This window comes from Podarcis gaigeae (genome assembly GCF_964106915.1).
Source record: "Podarcis gaigeae genome assembly, chromosome: 8".
Classification (NCBI taxonomy): domain Eukaryota; kingdom Metazoa; phylum Chordata; class Lepidosauria; order Squamata; family Lacertidae; genus Podarcis; species Podarcis gaigeae.
The window spans coordinates 89569483-89591156 of NC_139684.1; the positions used below are offsets into that span (position 1 = coordinate 89569483).

A 21674-nucleotide genomic window follows, 5' to 3' on the forward strand; every position below is an offset into this window, starting at 1 on the left:
TGGGTGCTCCAAACTGGTGCTTGGCTCCCCTCCTTGGTCCACTCAAGTTCCTCCCACTTAGAGTGGGAGAGGAACAGGAGTCTATGTAGGTCAGGCATGTCCAACCGGTCAATCGCGATCTACTGGTCGATCACGTTATCCTGATTTACACCCTCCCAAAAAACTCAACAACTTTGGTCAATCCAATGGGTAGATGACTGCCAGTTTTTTTATAGTGGGAGTAAATCGCAGTCTCTTGGGAGCTGGACATGCCTGATGTTTGTGAATTGAAGAGACTTCAAAGGGAGGCAAACATAGCACAGGTTGTCCTTACCTAGAGATGGAGTTTTCCGATGTGATATCTTTTGGGGTTCTGACTGCTGTGAAGTTGCGCTTTGGCTGTGAGACTGCAGGAGAGGGAAAAGGAAGAGGTGGTCCTTTTAAGAACGGAGAAAGGGTGGCAAAAATGTATAAAAACGAAAAGAAAGCGTGTTGGAGATGTGAAACAGAAGGTTCGTTCTATTATATGTGGTGGGATTGTAAGAAGGTAAAAGCCTACTGGGAAATGATATATAATGAATTGAAGAAAATGTTAAAAATAACTTTTGTAAAAAAAACCAGAAGCCTTTTTATTAGGTATTTTAGGTCAAGACACACCAAAAGAAATGAGGACTTTACTTATGTAGGCCACTACAGCAGCAAGAATGTTGATTGCACAAAATTGGAAGACTGGAGAAATACCAGCTAAAGAACAATGGCAAGAGAAGTTGATGAACTATGCAGAACTGGCAAACATGACAGAAAGACTAAGAGAAAAAGACAACAGAGACTTTGAAAAAGATTGGGAACCATTCCTATTATACCTTCAGAAACAAAGGCAATAGACTTGATGGCAGGATTTAAATAAACATCCACATTATTAGCATCAGTTTAGGTTTGGAAGATAGCGAAATAAGATGATGTGTTTAATTTTATTTTTATGTTTTTAAGGTTTGATGTTACATTATTAATAACTTTTTCTGTTGAGAGACAGCAAAGCGGGTGAAAATAGAAACAAACCAGAAACGCAAGTTGGGGGAAGCCTTGGAGGGGAGGGATATATAGCAAATGTTAAGAATTTGAGATGTATGTAATGAATGAAAATGAAAAATGAATAAAAAAATGTTTTTTTTAAAAAAAAAGAACGGAGAAAGGGGGGCACTTTCAGTTAATGATGCTTCTTTCTTGCCCCACCTTCTGAGAGTTCCTAGCTCTGCCCCAGGTAAGATGCCATTTCCAGACCCTCCAAGTGCCCCTATTTTCCAGGGATGTCCCCAATTTAGAGAAGCCGTTCCAGTTTCTTATTAGATCTCAGAATGTCCCGCTTTTCCTTAGGACGTCCTAATTTTATTGGAGAAATGTTGGAGGGTATGGAGTTATCCAACTCCCCGAGCCGTCTGAAGGCAAGTTTTTATAATAATAATTGATTATTTATACCCCGCCCATCTGGCTGGGTCTCCCCAGCCACTCTGGGCGGCTTCCAAAAAAATATTAAAATACAATAGTGTGTTATACATTAAAAGCTTGTTTAATGCTTTATTGTGTTTTTATGTATGTTGGAAGCTGCCCAGAGTGGCTGGGGAAACCCGGTAAGATGTGTGGGGTATAAATAGTAAAATTATTGTTATGGAGTGGGATGTCCCTGATTCCATCAGAGAAAGAAGGGTATGGGCACTGAAAATCCAAAAGAGAAGGAAAATATGATCCACGCCACACCTGAGGATTAAGTGGAATGGACCTCTCAGATTCCCCTAATACAACGGTTCTCAACCTGTGAGTCCCCAGATGTTGTTGGACTACAACTCCCAAAATCCCTGAGCTCTGGCCTTGCTAGTGAGCCAGCGTGGTGTAGTGGTTAAGAGCGGTAGTCTCGTAATCTGGGGAACCGGGTTCGCTTCCCCGCTCCTCCACCTGCTGGGTGACCTTGGGCCAGTCACACTTCTCTGAAGTCTCTCAGCCCCACTTGTTGTGGGGGAGGAAGGGAAAGGAGAATGTTAGCCGCTTTGAGACTCCTTAAAGGGAGTGAAAGGCGGGATATCAAATCCAAACTCTTCTTCTTCTTCTAGCTAGGGGTGATGGGAGTTGTAGTTCAACAACATCAGGGGACCCGCAGGTTGAGATAGGCTGCCCTAATTCATTTCTCTTGCAAAAAAACAAACAGCAAACACAGGTGCATATTCTCGTAAAATAATTTCTTCTTTTTACACAATATGTCCTGTTATGAAATCCTGTCTTACAACACGCATGAGACAATTCAGCCCTTTGCTTCCCAGTTGTTGAATAGGGTTGCCAAATGTTTGGGCAACCCTACATTTTGGGGGAGGAGCTGTACATGCTTCCACCTGATGGAATGCAGATACAGAAGGGAATGGTCTGTAAACTGCGGAAATCCTTATATGGTCTCAAGCAGAGTGCCAGGTGTTGGAACACAAAACTCACTGAGACATTGCTTTCTCTAGGTTTTCACCAGGGCAAAGCTGATCCATGTGTGTTTGTCAAGGAGGAGGGGCAAAACAAACTGTATTGTTTATGTTTTGTTGATGATCTTCTGATGTTTTGGAAGAATCAGGCTTTTTACCAAAGCACCCTCACTCAATTGAAGGAGCACTTTGACATGAAGGATCTTGGTGAGGTATCCAACTATCTTTCTCTGCAGGTGGAGAGGGACCAAGCAGGTAATTTTCTGGTACACCAAACACAGAAAATTGCTGATGTATTAACCAGGTTGAATATGGTTGATGCAAACCCAGCAGTCACACTGATGGTGACAGGTTACCAGGTAGATAGTACTGCTGAAGCTACGCTGTACAGCTGCATTCTAGGCAAGTTGAATTTCATTGCTAGATGCTCAAGACCTGACATTGCTGTAAGCACTAACCTGCTAAGCAGACATGCTAACAATACTACTGTTCAGGATTGGAAAGCTCTGAAGCGTATAGCCCGCTATTTGAAAGGGACTATGCACTACAGACTGAGGTTCACCAGTCAAAAGACTGGAGGTCTTGAAATCTTTGCAGATGCTAGTTTTGGAAGTGACACCACGGATGGTACAAGCTTCTGGAGTATGCTACATGTACAACCACTGTCTGTTTGACTGGTTGTGCAAAAAGCAGACGACAGTAAGCCTGAGTTCCTGTGAAGCAGAACTCAATGCTCTGTCATTCTCACTCATGGATTGTGAATGGTTGATGCAACTGTTTAAGGACATCGGGGTTTCTGTGAAATGTCCTATACAGGTGTATCAAGACAATAGATCCTGTTTGGCTTTGCTGAACTCAGGGAGTTGCAGGCAAAGAACCAAGTACTTGCAGATTAAGCTACATCGTGCAAGGGAGTGTATTCAGAAAGGACTAATTCAGGTGTCCTACATGGCAGGAAATGAAATTCCTGCTGATCTGTTGTCTAAGGTTGTTAACAGAGAACAACTTAAGGTTTATGTGCAGAGGTTGCAATTGGGTTGAACCACAGGTACTGCAGGTTACATGGAAAGGGGGATTTCCGTTCCACCTTAAAAGGGAGCAGGCTTTTGTGTGTCACAGAGTCTGCGTATTTCCTGTTTCTCAGGATGTTTCTGTTTCGATAGAGCTGTTGTGTCTCTCTCTCTCGGTGCCTGAACACGCTAGCAGGCAGTCATGTTTTTCTTTGTTCTGACCAACGCTGAATAAACTTGTAAATATGCTCTCCTGCTGTGCAACTTTCGCTATGTGTGAATTCTGCTGATAGAGTGTGCACCAGCCTAAGAATGTGGCAATCTATTTCTGAGGCTTCGTGTCGCTAAATGCTGATACTGCACGTCTACGGGAGATCGATGGACGTCCGGAGTCCGGCTGGAGGCAGTGATGGCCTATGTCTCCCTGGCAGTATCCCAACATTTTTTAGGGGGGAGGGGTTCCTAACCTGAAATCTAGCAAATTTTTATTCATTTAGCAAGATCCACGTACCATTTAATCAACAAAAAGAAACCCTAAGTGGTTTCCATAAAATAATATAAAATATTTTAAAAGAGCAATAAAACCAAGTATTTTTTTTAAAAAAACAACGATTTAACCTAAAATTGATCAAAACATGTAAATAAATCAGCAGTTTTAAAACAAATGTACGCAATAATAGGACACGTCTAAGTTGGCATGTGATAAAAGTTTTTCATGCCGCTGAATCTACTGTATTGGCCTGAAAATAAGCCTCGCTTTTTTCCCCCAAATTCCGACCGTGAAAATTTAAAGTGCGGCTTAAATTCGCGACCTTACAAAAACAGGCTTTTGCGATATCACTGCTGAAACAGACATATGGTAAAACGGAACGAGTGTGAGTGCCTGCCGAATTTTAAGGGAGCGGTTTATATTCGGGTATTGACTTTTCTTCTCTCCCCCCCCCCCCAATTTTAAAGGTGCAGCTTATATTTGGGTGCGGCTTATATCCGGGCCAATATGGTATATGTTTTCTTGTCAGGCAGCATTAAAAAGCACAGGAGGCCTACAAAAGTGGGAAACAGATATTTGGAAACTCTTGTATTGCATTTTTGCTCATGTGGGAGAAAACGGGGGACAAAACCCAGGGTGTACCTACTAGTGACTTGGTGGACTTTCTTTGCCGAAGTGCCATCTCCCTGGGAATCTTTGGGGCCTCCGATTCTGCAAAAGAGAGATGGCCACGATTAATTCACAGTCAAGAACAAGGCAAGCATAAAAAAGAGATTAATTGCCAGGAGATCATAGAATTGTAGAGTTAGAAGGGTACCCCCAAGGTCATCAAGTCCAACTCCTTGCAATGCAGAAATCACAAGCTAAATAATCCCTGGCAGATGGCCACCGCCCAATCTCCGTTTAAAAATAATAATAATAATAATAATAATAATAATAATAATAATAATAATAATATATTTATTGTCATTGCCCCCTCTCGGGGACAACGAAATTACTTGGCTGCTCCATCCACCCAGGTAGGGCACTCCACACAAAATCAGAACAACTATAAAAACACTAATTAAAACAATACAGTATAATACAGCAAGGAAGATTAGATGACTTCAAAGTCCAGGTTTCCCATTCAGGGCCGAGATCGCTCTGGAGAAGAGGCTGTTCTTGAGACGGCTCGTTCTTGTCTTCATCGTCCTGTATCTCCATCCCGACGGCAGGAGCTCGAAGAGACAGTGACCAGGATGCGATGGATCTTTTACTATGCCCAGTGCCTTCCTATGACACCTTGTGGCATAAATCTGCTCTAAGGTGGAGAGCGGGCAGCCAACAATGCTCTCTGCTGCCTTCACAACTCTGCCCAACCCCCTCCTGTCCTGGGTAGTACAGCTTCCGTACCACACACATAAGCCATAAGTGAGCACGCTCTCAATGGCACAGTGATAGAAGGCAAGCAGCAGTTTCTGCGGAAGATGGTTTTTCCTTAGGATTCTCAAAAAGTACAGTCTCTGCTGTGCCTTCTTCACATATCTGCAAGGGAGTCCACCACCTTCTGAGGGAGTCTGGTCCACTGTTGAACAGCTCCTGCCGTCGGAATTTTTCCCCTGATTTTTAGACGGAATCTCCTTCCTTGTCATTTGAAGCCACTGTTTGCGTTCCACCCTCTGGAGGAGCAGAAAAGAAGCTTGCTCCATCTTCCTTTCAGATTTTTGAAGGTGGCTCTCCTTTCTCCTCTTTCCCAGGCTAAACGTACCCAGTTCCTTCAACCGTTCCTCATCAGGTTTAGTTTCTAGGCTTTTGACCATCTTGGTCACCCTCCTCTGCACACCTTCCAGCTTCTCAACACCCTTCTCAACATGGTTTCTTCCCACATGCCCCCTTTGGAACTCTTATGTTTGTAGTAGTGGCTATGATTATTTTAAAATGTTCAGGGAGGCAGGAGAGGATATGTTGTTTATTAATATCCTTCCTAACTGTGCTAGCAAGTTTCTTTACTTAGCAGAGTTTCACAGTCCCTTTTAAACACACAGCAGATAGCTGGTTGCAGGCTTGTGTAAGCCTCTCACTATTAGGTTCCTGGTAAGTTCCCTTATATCCCTCTTAAAAGAATAAACACGCCACAATCTTGTGTAAAGAACAGTCATACCTTGGGTTACAGATGCTTCAGATTACGTTTTTTTCGGGTTATAGATCGCTAAAACCCAGAAGTACCAGAACAGGTTACTTCTGGGTTTCGGTGGTTGTGCTTGGGCAGAAGTGCTAGATCACGCTTTGCGCATGTGCAGAAGTGCCAAATCGCAACCCGTGCGTGCTCAGACAGGCCGCTGCGGGTTGCGAATGCTGTGGGTTGCGAACGTGCATCCAGCACAGATCACGTTCGCAACCCGAGTGTCCACTGTATATAAAAAAAGTTTACTCACATTCAGTTCACAGTTGGATCCCTGAAGGCAGACTTAGTTACAAAGGATATACATGTGGATCTATCCCATATGGGGATAATCCCAGTGTCCTCTGTTGGCTGGAAGTCAACAGAGCATCTCTAGCTAAAAAGCTAGACAGACAGAGGAAGTAAAAAACAGAGAGTGCTGGGTGCCTTGTCCCTTTTGTTACTTGGACAGGTAAGTCACGCCCACCTCTAGTCACATGCAAAGGACGTATGTCCCAGCCGGGAGGAAACAGGAAGTTTTTGACTGGCTGGATGAAACATTCCCCTGCATGTCCACTCTAGGAAAACAAGGAAGGTTTGTACTTGACTGCTACTTGTGTATCACATCCCACAATATAAGTAAAGGTAAAGGGACTCCTGACCGTTAGGTCCAGTCGTGGCTGACTCTGGGGTTGCGGCGCTCATCTCGCTTTACTGGCCGAGGGAGCCGGCATACAGCTTCCGGGTCATGACTAAGCCGCTTCTGGCGAACCAGAGCAGCGCACGGATATGCCGTTTCCCTTCCCACCGGAGTGGTACCTATTTATCTACTTGCACTTTGACGTGCTTTCGAACTGCTAGGTTGGCAGGAGCAGGGACCGAGCAACGGGAGCTCACCCTGTCGCGGGGATTCGAACCGCCGACCTTCTGATTGGCAAGTCCTAGGCTCTGCGGTTTAACCCACAGCGCCACCCGCATCCCTTATCCCAGAATATATACCGCCTAATTTTCAAAAAAAGGCAGCAAATGAATCAGCAGCTTCTCTACAGAATACGCTCCCCAAATTAGAACAGGATCATTCGTAGCTATGTTAAAAACTATTTAGCAGCTTGTTAAATCACGTGAAATATAAACCCCACACACCTCTGCACTCTGGAAGGCGGAGCAAAGACTCCATGCTTTGGGGCGCAGGTGAAATAGCGAACTCCAAAGACAGAGCCATCGTGTTTTCCTGTGGGCTTGTCAAGTTCAATGCCAAACCAGTAGCCTGGAGAGAAAGAGAGAGGGAAAGAAAAACATGCAAATTAGTCAGAAATGCAGATTTTTAAATTACTCTTGCTAATTCCAACAGAGACTAGGAATTTGTCTCGCAGATTTCAAAGGGGACCCCCTTCCACATTAGTAACGCTGAGGACTGCAACCTTAATCCCGCAGAATGCTTTGCAGTCGGTGTCCTCGTTTGCACTCTCCCAAAAGAACAACACATGAGGTAGACCACTGTTACTCCCATTGTCAGAGGGGTGAAACTGAGAGTGATCTGAGGCCACGCAGGAAGATCACAGCAGAGGCAGGACTTGAACTCAGGACCCTCAGCTCGAATTAGGTCTCCTGAGGTTATTTTTTTAATGCTACCGATCCAAAGTCTGCACCTTGGTCTCAATGCTCTGCCCCACCCCCTAGACAGGATCCTAATTCCTCTAGTGGAAATGGCTTCCCAGATCACCAGCTCTTGGCTTACCTGGGGCAAAATCTGTCTTCCCGTAGAAACGAATGATGCCTTGCTTCTGACCTGCCACCAGGACGTGATCCCCAATCTCAATCTTCAGTCCTTCACGGTCCAGGCTGCCAACAGATAAGGACTTCTTCCTGAGAGCTGCACAGAGAAGACGGGTGGAGAAAAGCGAGATCTGGATGTTTTAGTTTGGTACATGTTATGTACTGAGTTGAATAGGATCCAAAATGCAGCAGTCTGATTGGCCCTAGAACAATAGGCTCCAGAATGCAGCAGTCTGATTGGTCCTAGAACAATAGGATTCAGAATGCAGCAGCCTGATTGGCCCTAGAACTATAGGATTCAGAGCACAGCAGTCTGATTGGTCCACAGGAGCCACCCAATCCAGCTCCAGATGGAAGTGAATCCGCAACCTGATTGGCCTACAGGAGAATCCCGCAATTAGCCAATCATGTGGTGCCCATTGTGTAAATAATGTATATAAAGCAGATATTCTGGGGGAACTTCCATTCCTCCTCACCACTATGAGCTGAATAAGGAGCACGAAATCCACTCTCGACTCCAAGTATATTTCACTACATAACTTATTTATCTTGTTTTATTTTTCAAATTTCTATCTTGATTAAAATAAAACGTATTTTAAACCATCCAAAAACATAGTGAACACCTGAAAACAATTGCGGGGATTCCTATGACACATCCAGGTCTATAATTTTATCATGTCTGTTGTTTGTAAAACTATCTGTATAGAATCATAGAACTGTAGAGTTGGAAGTGTCAGGAGGTCCTACGCACAAGTAGGAAGCCTGCAGAGACACATGAGACTCCATTTCCTCAGGGTCTTGCTAAAGAACAATGTCAAACAAAGATTGATAATCTCAATCTACTGGGCCACAATAGAAAGTGTCCTTTCATACTGTATTACATTGTGGTACGCTGGTTTGACAGCCACAGACAGGAAGTCCCTACAGAGGGTGGTGAATACAGCACATGACATCATGGGCTGTCCGCAGAGTTCGCTAGATGACACAACAACAACAACAACAACAATTTATTTATACCCCACCCATCTGGCTGGCTTTCCCCAACCATTCTGGGCGGCTTCCAACAGAATATTAAAATACAATAACCTATGAAACATTAAAAGCTTCCCTAAGCAAGGCTGCCTTCAGATGTCTTCTAAAAGTCTGGTAGTTGTTTTTCTCTTTGACATCTGGTGGGAGGGCACCACCACCGAGAAGGCCCTCGCGGGAGACCGCTGCCTCAGGAGAGCGAGAAAAATTCTTAGGGACGACTCACACCCCAGCCAGCACCTCTTTAAACTCCTACCTTCGGGAGGGAGATACAGAAGTATAGTCAGCCCCACTAACAGGTTAAAGAACAGCTTTTATCCGTGGGCTGTGGGGCTGCTGAATGGAAAAAAGAGTGGTATCTTCCTTCCTCTTGTTCATCAGACAGCCAAGAGAGAGAACACAAGGACAAACGTCCTACATCACAGAAAGGTAAAGGTAAAGGTGCCCCTGCCCGTACGGGCCAGTCGTGTCCAACTCTAGGGTTGTGCGGCCATCTCACTTAAGAGGCCAGGGGCCAGCGCTGTCCGGAGACACTTCCAGGTCACGTGGCCAGCGTGACGAAGCCGCTCTGGCGAGCCGGCACCAGCGCAGCACACGGAAACACCGTTTACCTTCCCGCTAGAAAGCGGTACCTATTTATCTACTTGCACTTTGAGGTGCTTTCGAACTGCTAGGTGGGCAGGAGCTGGGACCGAAAGATGGGAGCTCACCCCGCCGCAGGGATTCGAACCATCGACCATAAGATCGGCAAGTCCTAGGTGCCGAGGTTTTACCCACAGCGCCACCTGTTGTCTGCCTCCTGGTCATCCTGTGTTTCTGGTACATCCTGTGTACATCCTGTGTTTCTGGTACATCACAGAAACACAGTAATAAAAACATCCTGTCTTCGTCACTTCCCACAATGTGGAATGGAAACATACACCGTCATGGGATAAACACAACCGCGTGACTGCAACACGGGAAAAGAATCCTAACAGGAAGGGACCACAAGAGTCCTCTAGTCTGACACCCTGCAATTCAGGAATCTCAACTAAAGCATCCATGACAAGGAGCCCTCCAACCTCTGCTTAAAAGGAGAGTCCACAGTGAAAGAGGTCCAGCTTACCTTTCTTGTCTTTGTCTTTTTCCTTCCGGCCCTTTGCGGTCATGCGGGAGAAGTCCGTGCGGGGGGTTCGGGGGGTGGAGGTCACCGACGAAGGCGTCTGATCGGCGGCTTTGGTGATCTTGGACACAGAAGCAAACACTCCTGGGAAAAGGGGAAGGAAAACCGGAAGCTCAAAGCTTACAGGGCAGGTAAGAACTATGCAAACAACAACAACAATTTATACACCGCCCATCTGGCTGGGTTTCCCCAGCCACTCTGGGCAGCTCCCAACCAAATATTAAAAACACAATACAGCATTAAACATTAAAAACTTCCTTAAACAGAGCTGCCTTCAGATGTCTTCTAAACGTCAAATAGTTGTTTATTCCTTTGACATCTGATGGGAGGGCGTTTCACAGGGTGGGCGCCACTACCGAGAAGGCCCTCTGCCTGGTTCCCTGTAGCTTTGCTTCTCGCAATGAGGGAACCGCCAGAAGGCCCTCGGTGCTGGACCTCAGCATCCGGGCAGAATGATGGGGGTGGAGACGCTCCTTCAGGTATACTGGACCGAGGCCGTTTAGGGCTTTAAAGGTCAGCACCAACACTTTGAATTGTGCTCAGAAACGTCCAATTAGAACCATTTAGTTTAATCAATTCAAAAAAACTTGGTGATGCCAGCTTTTCAAAATGGCAGTCATTTATGTCAGGAGTTCAGCCTACACTCGAGTAAGACCTGGCAGAGACACATGCCCGACTGGCAAGTTCTCTGCCTCCTGGTTGATCGTTCAGGAGCTTCACAAGCTTTCTTCAGCCCAAACATCACAGCGACCGATGCCAACAGACACCGGCACACTTGGGGATCTGCAGAGTTTGCGCAGCATGCATGACAGACTCTCAGCAATTCAGCATTTTGGCTAATCTACTTCATTTACATATAAACACACACGGAGCACTGCAACACGGCTCCCTCTCTCTCTAGCATCAGATAGCAAAGAGAAAAAGAAGAAAGGACAATAGTCCCACTTGACGGAACACAGGAACACAAACATCCTGTCTCCCTCACTTCCCACACGGTGGAGTCAAAACATACACCGTCATGTGATAGACAACAATCCCATGACTGCAATCATGGAGCAGGAATTCTAACAATTTATACCCCCAGCGACCCCCTGACACCCCCTTCTTAGCATCCCACTGAGAAATCCCACTCCCCCAGGGGGCAGTACCACCAACTTTGGGAGCCCCTGGCCTAGAAGGCGTGTGCTGGGGGAAACCCAGGAGTTGCACTCTTCTACAGCTTTGATATTTGTGTAGTTGGGCGGCTGCTGGATATGAAGGCAGAGGAGTGCTGGTGTCAAGGGGGCATAATCCCGCTTTAGATTACCGTGTTTCGGAGGGCAGATAAAGTAACGGATTCCTCCCACGCTGCCGTCGTTCTTGCCGTCCGGCTCATCCAGCTCCACGCCCACCCACTGGCCGCTGGCAAATTCCGTCGTGCCGCAGAAACGCAAGGTGCCCAACTGCGGGGAAGCAAGGCAAGATTGGGGAAACAAGACACAAAAGAGGAAGTCACCTTATAATAATGAATCAGACCACTGGCCCATCTAAATTAATATTGTTGGCACAGGCTGGCAGCAGCTTCCCACGCTTTCGAACTGCTACAGAAATGACATGGGGGCACATTTGTAAAGTTGTTACAATGTTACAAATATTATGCCTGAATGTATCCCTTCGACTTGACAGCTCAGGGAAGATACCTATAAGTTTGTAGAAAATCCATACTTTAACTGACTCTCCTCATTCCAACACCATTTTAATGCTGAAAGAAAGGTGAGTTTAGGCTCCACCTCCCTCCATGAACCAAGAAGCAGGAACAGGGCATCCCACCATAATTCCCCAAGCGTGAGAGCACAGACAGCCCCCCCCCCCCCCCCGTTCTGAAAGCCCATCTCCAGAAATGTCCTGAGGGCAAGGAGATGTCAAGAGTTTTATTGTTCTTCCAGTGATGAGTACTTAAAAGGTGTTGGGAAAGGTGTCTGATAAAGTGACCTAATGTTGAACTTGTGTAACCCTTGTGTAAAAAGGTAAAGGGACCCCTGACCATTAGGTCCAGTCGTGGCCAACTCTGGGGTTGCGGCGCTCATCTCGCTTTATTGGCCGAGGGAGCCGGCGTACAGCTTCCGGGTCATGTGGCCAGCAGGACTAAGCCACTTCTGGCGAACCAGAGCAGCGCACGGAAATGCCGTTTACCTTCCCGCCGGAGCGGTATCTATTTATCTACTTGCACTTTGATGTGCTCTTGAACTGCTAGGTTGGCAGGAGCTGGGACCGAGCAACGGGAGCTCACCCCGTCGCGGGGATTTGAACCGCCGACATTCTGATCGGCAAGCCCTAGGCTCTGTGGTTTAACCCACAGCGCCACCCGCGTCCCTAACCTTTGTGTACCCCTCCCCATTTGTGACATGCTAGTGATGTAATGATGATGTATCCATGATGCCCCTCAAAGTGTATTCTGGGGGAAAGATGGAAGGTTTATAAAAAGGAGGTCACCCCATCCTCAGGGTTCTTACTCCTGGGGGACCTGTTGCGCAACAATAAAAATCATGGTCTACTGACTGCTCTTTTGCTCCAAATTACTTGGCTGGAACTTCCTTTTTTACTGACCACTTGGATCTGCGGGGGACTTGCACCCCGACGAGCTGGGCTGTTGGGAAGTCTCCCACCCCATAATTTTTCCTTAACACGAACAGTACAGTCATATCTCATGTTACGTCCACTTCATGTTACGTTCTTTCAGGTTACGACCCAGAAGTATCGGAAAGGGTTACTTCTGGGTTTCGGCGCTTGCGCATGTGCAGAAGTGCAAAATGACGTCACGCGCATGAGCAGAAGCGGCAAATCGCAACCCGTGCGTGTGCAGACACGCCACTGCGGGGTGCACTCTTTTCATGTTGCGAACGGACCTCCGGAACGGATCCCGTTCGCAACCAGAGGTACGGAATTAGTGGGTCAACCCTGATAGCACTAGCATTGGACACAACCCATTAGATGTCACCACCATGGGCTTTTCAAGTCCAGTCCTAGCCAAGAGACACTGGTGATGGGGGTCCCAAACCCACCTGCCATGACGAGGGACACCTTGGCCTTACCTTCAGCCCGTCCACCATGACCCGGTCGCCGAGCTTGAGGCCGAGGGAGATGAGCATGAGGTTGCCCGGGATGTTGTCGTAGTTCGGCAGGGTGACCTTGGGGAGGTTGCAGCTCAAGGGCACGGCGTCCAGCAGCAGCTGCTTCAGCTCCTTGGCGATCATGGCCGCCTCGGCTTTGTCCAAGGTCATGTCCATGGGGTCTGGGACCACGTCAGACGGCGCCTGGCCTTTGCTGTTCTGTTGGGAGAGAGGATTGCGCAGGGAGAGAATTGAGCTGGAGGAGACACCATGGGGGTCCCTGGGGGTGAGGGGGGGGCGAATCCTTCACACCGCATGAACCGTAACCCCCAGACTACCAGATTGCTCCTCTAGCCTTTCTCTCTCTCTCTCTCTCTCTCTCTCTCTCTCTCTCTCTCTCACACACACACACACACACACACACACAAATAGGGACACTTCTCACTCTCTTCCTTTCACCAAAAGGACCCTCCTCAACCCCCCATTTTTTGCCCCTCCCTCCCACAGAGGATTTCCTATCAGCCGTCTAGAGTGGCTGGGGAAACCCAGCCAGATGGGTGGGTAATAATAGTAGTAGTAATAATAATAATAAAAATAATAATAATAATAATAATATCAGAAGAAGAGCAAGTGCTACCAGCGCTACAGCAACTCTGTGTCCAGGGCAGCTGTTTACCAGCTCCGTCTGGTACACAGGCTGAAACCCTCCCTGCCCCCGGACTGTCTCGCCAGAGTGGCGCATGCTCTGGTTATCTCCCACTTGGACTACTGCAATGCGCTCTACGTGGGGCTACCTTTGAAGGTGACCCGGAAACTAATCCAGAATGCGGCAGCTAGACTGGTGACTGGGGGCGGCCGCCGAGACCACATAACACCGGTCTTGAAAGACCTACATTGGCTCCCAGTACGTTTCCGAGCACAATTCAAAGTGCTGGTGTTGACTTTTAAAGCCCTAAACGGCCTCGGCCCAGTATACCTGAAGGAGCGTCTCCACCCCCATCGTTCTGCCCGGACGCTGAGGTCCAGCGCCGAGGGCCTTCTGGCGGTTCCTTCATTGCGAGAAGCAAAGCTACAGAGAACCAGGCAGAGGGCCTTCTAGGTGGTGGCGCCTGCCCTGTGGAAAGCCCTCCCCATCAGATGTCAAGGAAATAAACAACTATCTGGCTTTTAGAAGACATCTGAAGGCAGCCCAGTTTAGGAAAGTTTTTAATATTTCATGTTTTATCACTTTATTATTATTATTATTAATAATAATAATAATAATAATAATAATAATGTTCTGTTGGGAGCTGCCCAGAGTGGCTGGGGAACCCCAGCCAGATGGGCGGGTTATAAATAATAATTTATCATCATCATCATCATCAATACGTTTATCCACCACAGCTCCCCTTTCTTACCCTGACGGCTGGGTTGGCACCATGTTCCAGGAGACATTTCACGGCCCCAAGGCACAGGTTGGAAGCAGCAATGTGGAGTGCTGTTCCGTGGTTAAAGTCGCTACACGTCGAGTTCAGAACTGAAGGGGGAAGGAATATACAGGTCAAGCAGGTATTAGAACCAACGTGCCACTGTTAGCATTTCACACTTACTCGCAGCGATGAGCCAAACAATGGTTTAGTGAGAATGGGCAAGCGTGCCGGCAACCAGAGAGGAAACTGAGGCTGCTCCACCCCTCCTCCAGAGCTAAGCCATGGTTCGCCTTAGTCACCTTCAAACCTAGGCTCATGGTTTGTCTCCCCCAAACAACCCATGAGCGGCAAAGCAGGAACAACTTTGGTTGCAACTCATGGTTTGTTGGGAGAGACAAACCATAACTTAGCTCCAAGTAGCCTGGCAGCAGGGAGAAGGGTGAAATAATCACTGTTGTTTGGCTTAGTATTATGTGCAAACCAGGCCACAGCATGCGAGGCTGTATATGGAATAAGGTCAAAGGAAGTGAAGGCCATGGGAAGCTACAGAAATTCCAGAAGGGTTGCTCTTACAGCAAAAATGAGTTTTGTGGCACCTTAATGACACCTTGTGGCACCAATGACAAGCCTAGACAGCATCTTAAAAAGCAGAGACATCACCTTGCCAACAAAGGTCCGTATAGTTAAAGCTCTGGTTTTCCCAGTCGTGATGTATGGAAGTGAGAGCTGGACCATCAAGAAGGCTGATTGCCGAAGAATGGATGCTTTTGAATTCTGGTGCTGGAGGAGACTCTTGAGAGTCCCATGGACTGCAAGAAGATCCAACCTCTCCATTCTGAAGGAAATCAGCCCTGAGTGCTCACTGGAAGGACAGATCCTGAAGCTGAGGCTCCAAGACTTTGGCCACCTCATGAGAAGAGAAGACTCCCTGGAAAAGACCCTGATGTTGGGAAAGATGGAGGGCACAAGGAGAAGGAGATGACAGAGGACGAGATGGTTGGACAGTGTTCTTGAAGCTACCAGCATGAGTTTGACCAAACTGTGGAAGGCAGTGGAAGACAGGAGGGCCTGGCGTGCTCTGGTCCAGGGGGTCACAAAGAGTCGGACACGACTAAACGACTAAACAACAAAAGACTAACCAATTTATTTTGGCGTCAGCTTTCATGAACAACAACCTGCTTCATCAGATGCCTGAAGCGAGGTTCTGAAAATTATCTGTCTTCGCAGTCTGTTCCCCCAGTGGTGCTGCCCCTGAAGACTGTTCAGAAACTACAACTGGCTCTGAACATTGCAAATGAATCAGAAACTCGAGTGGGTCCTTATCTGAAAAATTCTTCTCCGACTTCCGATTTGTTCCCACCTGGGTCCAATTGAAGGTTCGGGACCCTGTGCTCCCTCGATTAAACACTGCCAGGATCCAGCATACACTGGCTGTCTCCTCTACTTGGCACAACCAATCTCCCACATCCAAGCTGGCAACTACATTTTTGCAAGCATTTTGAAGCCCTGGCCATGCAGCTGGCTGATATTCACATGCTTCTTCCTTATTACTGCTTTACAGTCAATGGGATACACTCCAGATCGTGGAATCATAGAACTGTAGGATTGGAAGGGACCCCAAGGGTCATCTAGTCCAACCCCCTGCAATGCTGTGGGCTACAACTCCCATCATCCCTGATCACGGACCATGCTGGCAAGGGCTGACTTCCCCTGCTTTACAGTATTTCAGAGCTGAGTCTGCCCATTAAAAACACTTTTTAATAATAATAATATAAAGGAATGCAATAAACATTGGTGGATGGCTGGGAGTTCCTTACACAGTTCCTTACACAGTGCTCCGATTCTTGGTGAAGAAGGTTGCCTAGGAGTGCCAACCCTCAGGAGATGAAGAGGAGACAGCAGCTGACGGGTTTTTGTTGTTGTTTTTTGCAGCTGCTGCTGCTGTGATGCTCAATATTATCGGTCAGAACTTCTTAGGAAGGAAGCAGGGAATTAATCCGAGCCAACACCTCTGCCTGAGTGCCCTGAGTGCTCACTGGAAGGACGGATCCTGAAGCTGAGGCTCCAATACTTTCGCCACCTCCTGAGAAGAGAAGACTCCCTGGAAAAGACCCTGATGCTGGGAAAGATGGAGGGCGCAAGGAGAAGGGGACGACAGAGGATGAGATGGTGGGACAGTGTTCTTGAAACTACCAGCATGAGTTGGACCAAACTGCGGGAGGCAGTGGAAGACAGGAGGGCCTGGCGTGCTCTGGTCCTGGGGGGTCACGAAGAGGCGGGCACCACTAAATGACTAAACAACAACAACAACAACACCTCTGGCACTTTTGCAAACCTCTCCTTACAGAGAACTACTCATTATTTACTTTGTGGATTTTTTACACCAATTGCGGGGCAAAAAACCCCCAAAAACTCCAAGCTGTTTCCAAAGCGAACAGAACAATAAAACGATAGGCAAAAACAATTCAAAGCCTTCAAAGAATAAAGACCGGCGATAAACTAAAAAGTGATTAAAATGCACACCAACATTCTGAGTAGGTTATCTGGGTAGGTTCACTTAAACAAAGTTTTGTGTTTTTTTAGCAGGTGATGAAAAGAATATAGCAAAGGAGCTTTCCTGGTGTCAATTGGCAGGGAGTTCCAAAGGGCAGGTCTTACAAATGCGGAAGAGGTATTATGTGACGCTGGTAATGGTGTCAGCTCTGCAGATCAGAGCAGTTGATGGGGCATATAAGGGGCAAGGTGATCTCACAGGTAAACTGGCCCCAAGTTACTAAGGGCTTTGTGTTGTCAGCCCCGCCCTCTTCTGGGCAGGCCTCGCCCCCTCCTTCCAAACCCACCTTTTGGCTTGGAGGCCTTCAGCAGGATGCGGATGAGTTCCGGGACGTCAAAGTAAGCCGCGTAGTGCAGGGCGTTCATGTTGGTCCAGCGGCTGCGCAGGGTCACATCCGCACCCAAAGCCAAGAGCTGGTTGGAGAGGCGCACAGCAGCGGCTGGGTCACCTGGGAAGGAGGACCACAGCGACAAACTGGGTTACCCAACAGGCAGACTGAGCACAAGTTTGGGCACCAGCAGAGCAGGAGCACAAAAAATAATACATTTATTCAAAAAAGAGTTTGACACTGGCTACTTAAATAAAAGTATGGAAGTAGTCATTTAATTTCAGAATACATGTACCATCTTTTTTGCTCTATAAGACTCACTTTCCCCCTCCTAAAAAGTTAGGGGAAATGTGTGTGTGTCTTATGGAGCGAATGCAGGCTGTGCAGCTATCCCAGAAGCCAGAACAGCAAGAGGGATTGCTGCTTTCACTGTGCAGCGATCCCTCTTGCTATTCTGGCTTCTGAGATTCAGAATATTTTTTTGCTTGTTTTCCTCCTCCAAAAACTAGGTGCGTCTTGTGGTCTGGTGCCTCTTATAGAGTGAAAAATATGGTACGTTCTGTCTCATTTGGGGGTGTCTTTTTATGGTTTAGCATTGTTTTTATTTTGAATTATGAATCCGGGGACAGGGGCATCACAAACTTTCCAGTGCTCAGGGCCTCTAAAAGTCTAAATCCGGCCCTGGATAAACCCAAAGCTTCTGTGATGTCAGAGGCAGCTCAGCCAATCACCACCAGAGACTTCTTCATCCATATGTTCAAACTCCTTAGTGCAGTGATGGCCAAACTCGGCCCTCCAGCTGTTTTGGGACTACAGCTCCCATCATCCCTAGCTAACAGGACGGGTGGTCAGGGATGATGGGAATTGTAGTCCCAAAACAGCTGGAGGGCCGAGTTTGGACATCACTGCCTTAGTGTCTTACAGTGCAGATATTGCCGTGAATGCAAAACTGACTAAAACCTACAGGCGGTTTCAGGGAGTCAAATTCTAAAAGTGGGTTGGAAGACCAGATGGGAGCCCTGAAAGAGCTGGCAGGGCTCTGAGACCCAGGAGAGACACCCAGGGGGACGCGCCAAGAATAGAGAGTAACCCCCCCACTGGCTTCCTTACCAACACCATGAGCACCAGCCTTGCAGGCGTAATGCAGCAGCGTCATGTCTGTCAGCCCATCGCGGTCATTGACATGGCAGCCTCGCTTCAATATCTGTGGGATGCAAGTCACCAAGAAGGGTGTCAGTCAGAGGTGTAAACGGATCCATCTCCCCTGCGCCATGTGATGGCCTGGGACTGGGGCTTGGACTCGGAACCAGAGGAGTCTCAGTCCGCACTGGATCCTTTGCCTCAGGCGGCATCTGAACCAAGTCTGGGGCCTGATCCTGAAGAGTCCCAGTCTACACAGGTTCCCCTGCAACAAGCACCAGCTGGGCCGAGTCCGGGGCCTGAGCCTGCCCTGGCTCCAGATGTGGGGATGACCTCGTTGCGTCCAGCTGGGCCATCACTTACAGCTGCTCCACTACCGGTTGGGTCAGGGGAGGCTGAGGCGGCCTCTGGGTCTAGTAACCCACCAACGTCTCCCAAGCTGCAGAGACTGAGGTCTGAGAGAAGGAGAGATCTGAGTACTCGCAGGAGGAGTGCTCACCTTCGGGCAAAACAGGGAGGTGAGTCATCGGGGGATCAGGACCGGCCGTTACCCCGACAAAGATAAAAGGCTGTCGGACCCCACCCCAGGTTGCGGGAGCAACATTGCTGTATGTCAGATTTTGCCTGAGATCCTGTACCTTGCCTGGTTTCCTGCCTCATGTCCTGTCTTGAACCTGTTGGACTGAGTCCCAGTGGAACCTTCAGATTCTGGACCGGTCCTGGACCGCGTTTCATGAGTTACCCCCGGGCCCAGCACACACCACCCACATCAGTTGATCTGCTGAGCATGTGAGGCTGGGCGTAGCTAAGAATGAGTTTAAGCTAGAAGGGGCGTCAGAGGTCATCAAGCACAACCCACCCCCTGCCAGCAACAAGAACCCCCACCTAAATCTGGAGCTGATCTGCAAGCACATCTAAAAGTGGGGCAGAGCATCTTTTCCAGCCTGAAAGCCACATTCCCCGAGAGATGACTTTCCTGGGGTCGCGTGCCAGGGATCGGATGGGCAAAGGCAGAAGAAAAGGGTATGTGGCTAGAGGTAAGAGTTGGGCTGAGGAGTGGACCTGATGCTTAACTTTGTACAGGAAGCTGTACTCCAGCCACACAAAAGCCAGAGGCTTCTACACCTCCTTTCAGCCAAGAGAGAAGTATTCTCGCAGTTCAAAGACCCATTCCATCCAGTCGAAAGCCTTCTCGGAGGGCTTGTCACAGGGTCTGTGAAGGATGTGGCCAGAGGAGAGAAGGACAGGGGGCAGGTGGTCTCAGGAGGGTCCCATAGGCCAAACGGCAAGGACAGGGAGGCCATATTTGGTCCCTGGGGGGCTCCCCACCTGCGATCTAAAAAAACCTCAGGCCTCTTACACACATCCCCCAATGATATAGCACCTACAGTCATACCTCGGGTTAAAGTTGCTTCAGGTTGAGCGTTTTCAGGTTGTGCTCCGCGGCGACCCAGAAGTAATGGAACAGGTTACTTCCGGGTTTTGCCGTGCGCGAATACACATATGCACAAAATGACGTCACACGCATGTGCAGAAGCAGAAATCACGACCCACACGCACGCAGATTGCGTTCTGCTCAGGATGCAAACGGGGCTCCAGAATGGATCCCGTTCACACCCAGAGGTACCACTGTATTGCACATTATATTATGAGGAATAGGTGGGGGGGTCTCCATGCTGCTCCCTTTCTGCTAACTGACCGCGGCTGGGATTTCCGGGCCTTCCCCCCTTCACCTCTTGGCTCCTAGCTACAGGACTGTAGGAGAGAGGGGTGCCAGCATTTGCAGAAACTTCCCTACCCACATGACGGGGCCATCTTAGTGGTGGTCCCCTGGTTGTGGAATACGCTCCCTAGCAAGGAGCAGCACAGCAGGGCACTCCCAGGTTCCAATGCCCCCTCCTCCTCCCCCACTCAGCCCACGATCCCCCAAGAGACGCCCATCACTCGCCTCACTGCCAATGATATCGATCTTGTGCTGCACTTGGGGAACCCACTGGCGGATGATGGCAAACAACTCCGGGACGGTGGTGATGGGGTCGTAGAGGATTTCTTGACACGCCGGGTCGTTTGGGTCGAAGAAAGTGAAAGCTGCAGAGGACGGGAGGGTAAAACGGCCCGAGGAAATGAAAAACAAAAGTGGCTTTTCAAGAGATTGCCTCACCCTTACGGACCCAACCAGATGTGCCTCGAGGTCCCTTTCAACTCTACAATTCCACGAACACCACTTGCTGGAAACTGCAGGAGGGGAAAAGATCTTGTGCTCAGATTGTGCTTGCGGGATTCCCCTATGGGTATCTGCAGGCATAGGCAAACTCCAGCCTGCCAGATTTTTGGGACCACAACTCCCATCATCCCCAGCTAACAGGACCAGTGGTCAGGGATGATGGGAACTGTAGTCCCAAACATCTGGAGGGCCGGAGTTTGCCTATGCCTGGGTACCTGGTTGGCCCTTGTGAGAACAGAATCATAGAGTTGGAAGAGACCACCAGGGCCATCGAGTCCAACCCCCTGCCAAGCAGGAAACACCATCAGAGCACTCCTGACATATGGGTGTCAAGCCTCTGCTTAAAGACCTCCAAAGAAGGAGACTCCACCACACTCCTGGGCAGCAAATTCCACTGTCAAACAGCTCTTACTGTCAGGAAGTTCTTCCTAATGTTGAGGTGGAATCTTCTTTCTTGTAGTTTGGAACCATTGCTCCGTGTCCGCTTCTCTGGAGCAGCAGAAAACAACCTTTCTCCCTCCTCTATGTGACATCCTTTCATATATTTGAACATGGCTATCATATCACCCCTTAACCTCCTCTTCTCCAGGCTAAACATGCCCAGCCCCCTTAGCCGTTCCTCATAAGGCATCGTTTCTAGGCCTTGGACCATTTTGGTTGCCCTCCTCTGGACACGTTCCAGTGTCCTTCTTGAACTGTGGTGCCCAGAACTGGACACAGTACTATGCTGGACTAGATGGGCCATTGGCCTGATCCAGACCACTCTTATGTTCTTATCTTCATAGAACTGGCAGGCCTGGTGTTCTAGTTTAGGCTTCCTCAACCTCAGCCCTCCAGATGTTTTTGGCCTACAACTCCCATGATCCCAGTGGTCAGGGGTGATGG

The 21674-nt window shown here is 48.3% G+C and overlaps 2 protein-coding genes across 2 annotated transcripts in view; both read right to left on the reverse strand.

The window, feature by feature from the left end:
• Window positions 1–21674, reverse strand: part of CLIP3 (CAP-Gly domain containing linker protein 3) — a 39197-nt gene that overhangs the window by 4929 nt on the left and 12594 nt on the right. Inside the window, exons 3-13 of the mRNA XM_083753961.1 lie at window positions 20514–20653; window positions 18536–18629; window positions 17384–17545; window positions 14532–14650; window positions 13117–13353; window positions 11352–11487; window positions 9989–10129; window positions 7817–7951; window positions 7222–7345; window positions 4585–4649; window positions 314–386 (exon numbers count right to left, since the gene is read on the reverse strand). Coding sequence (XP_083610087.1) covers window positions 314–386; window positions 4585–4649; window positions 7222–7345; window positions 7817–7951; window positions 9989–10129; window positions 11352–11487; window positions 13117–13353; window positions 14532–14650; window positions 17384–17545; window positions 18536–18629; window positions 20514–20653 — 1426 coding nt within the window. The remainder of the gene's footprint in view (window positions 1–313; window positions 387–4584; window positions 4650–7221; window positions 7346–7816; window positions 7952–9988; window positions 10130–11351; window positions 11488–13116; window positions 13354–14531; window positions 14651–17383; window positions 17546–18535; window positions 18630–20513; window positions 20654–21674) is intronic.
• LOC310851588 (sphingolipid delta(4)-desaturase/C4-monooxygenase DES2-like) overlaps window positions 15620–21674 on the reverse strand; it is a 113460-nt gene continuing 107405 nt past the window's right edge. Inside the window, exon 3 of the mRNA XM_083754155.1 lies at window positions 15620–15677. Within this exon, the coding sequence (XP_083610281.1) occupies window positions 15655–15677 (23 nt within the window). The 3' untranslated portion in view covers window positions 15620–15654. The remainder of the gene's footprint in view (window positions 15678–21674) is intronic.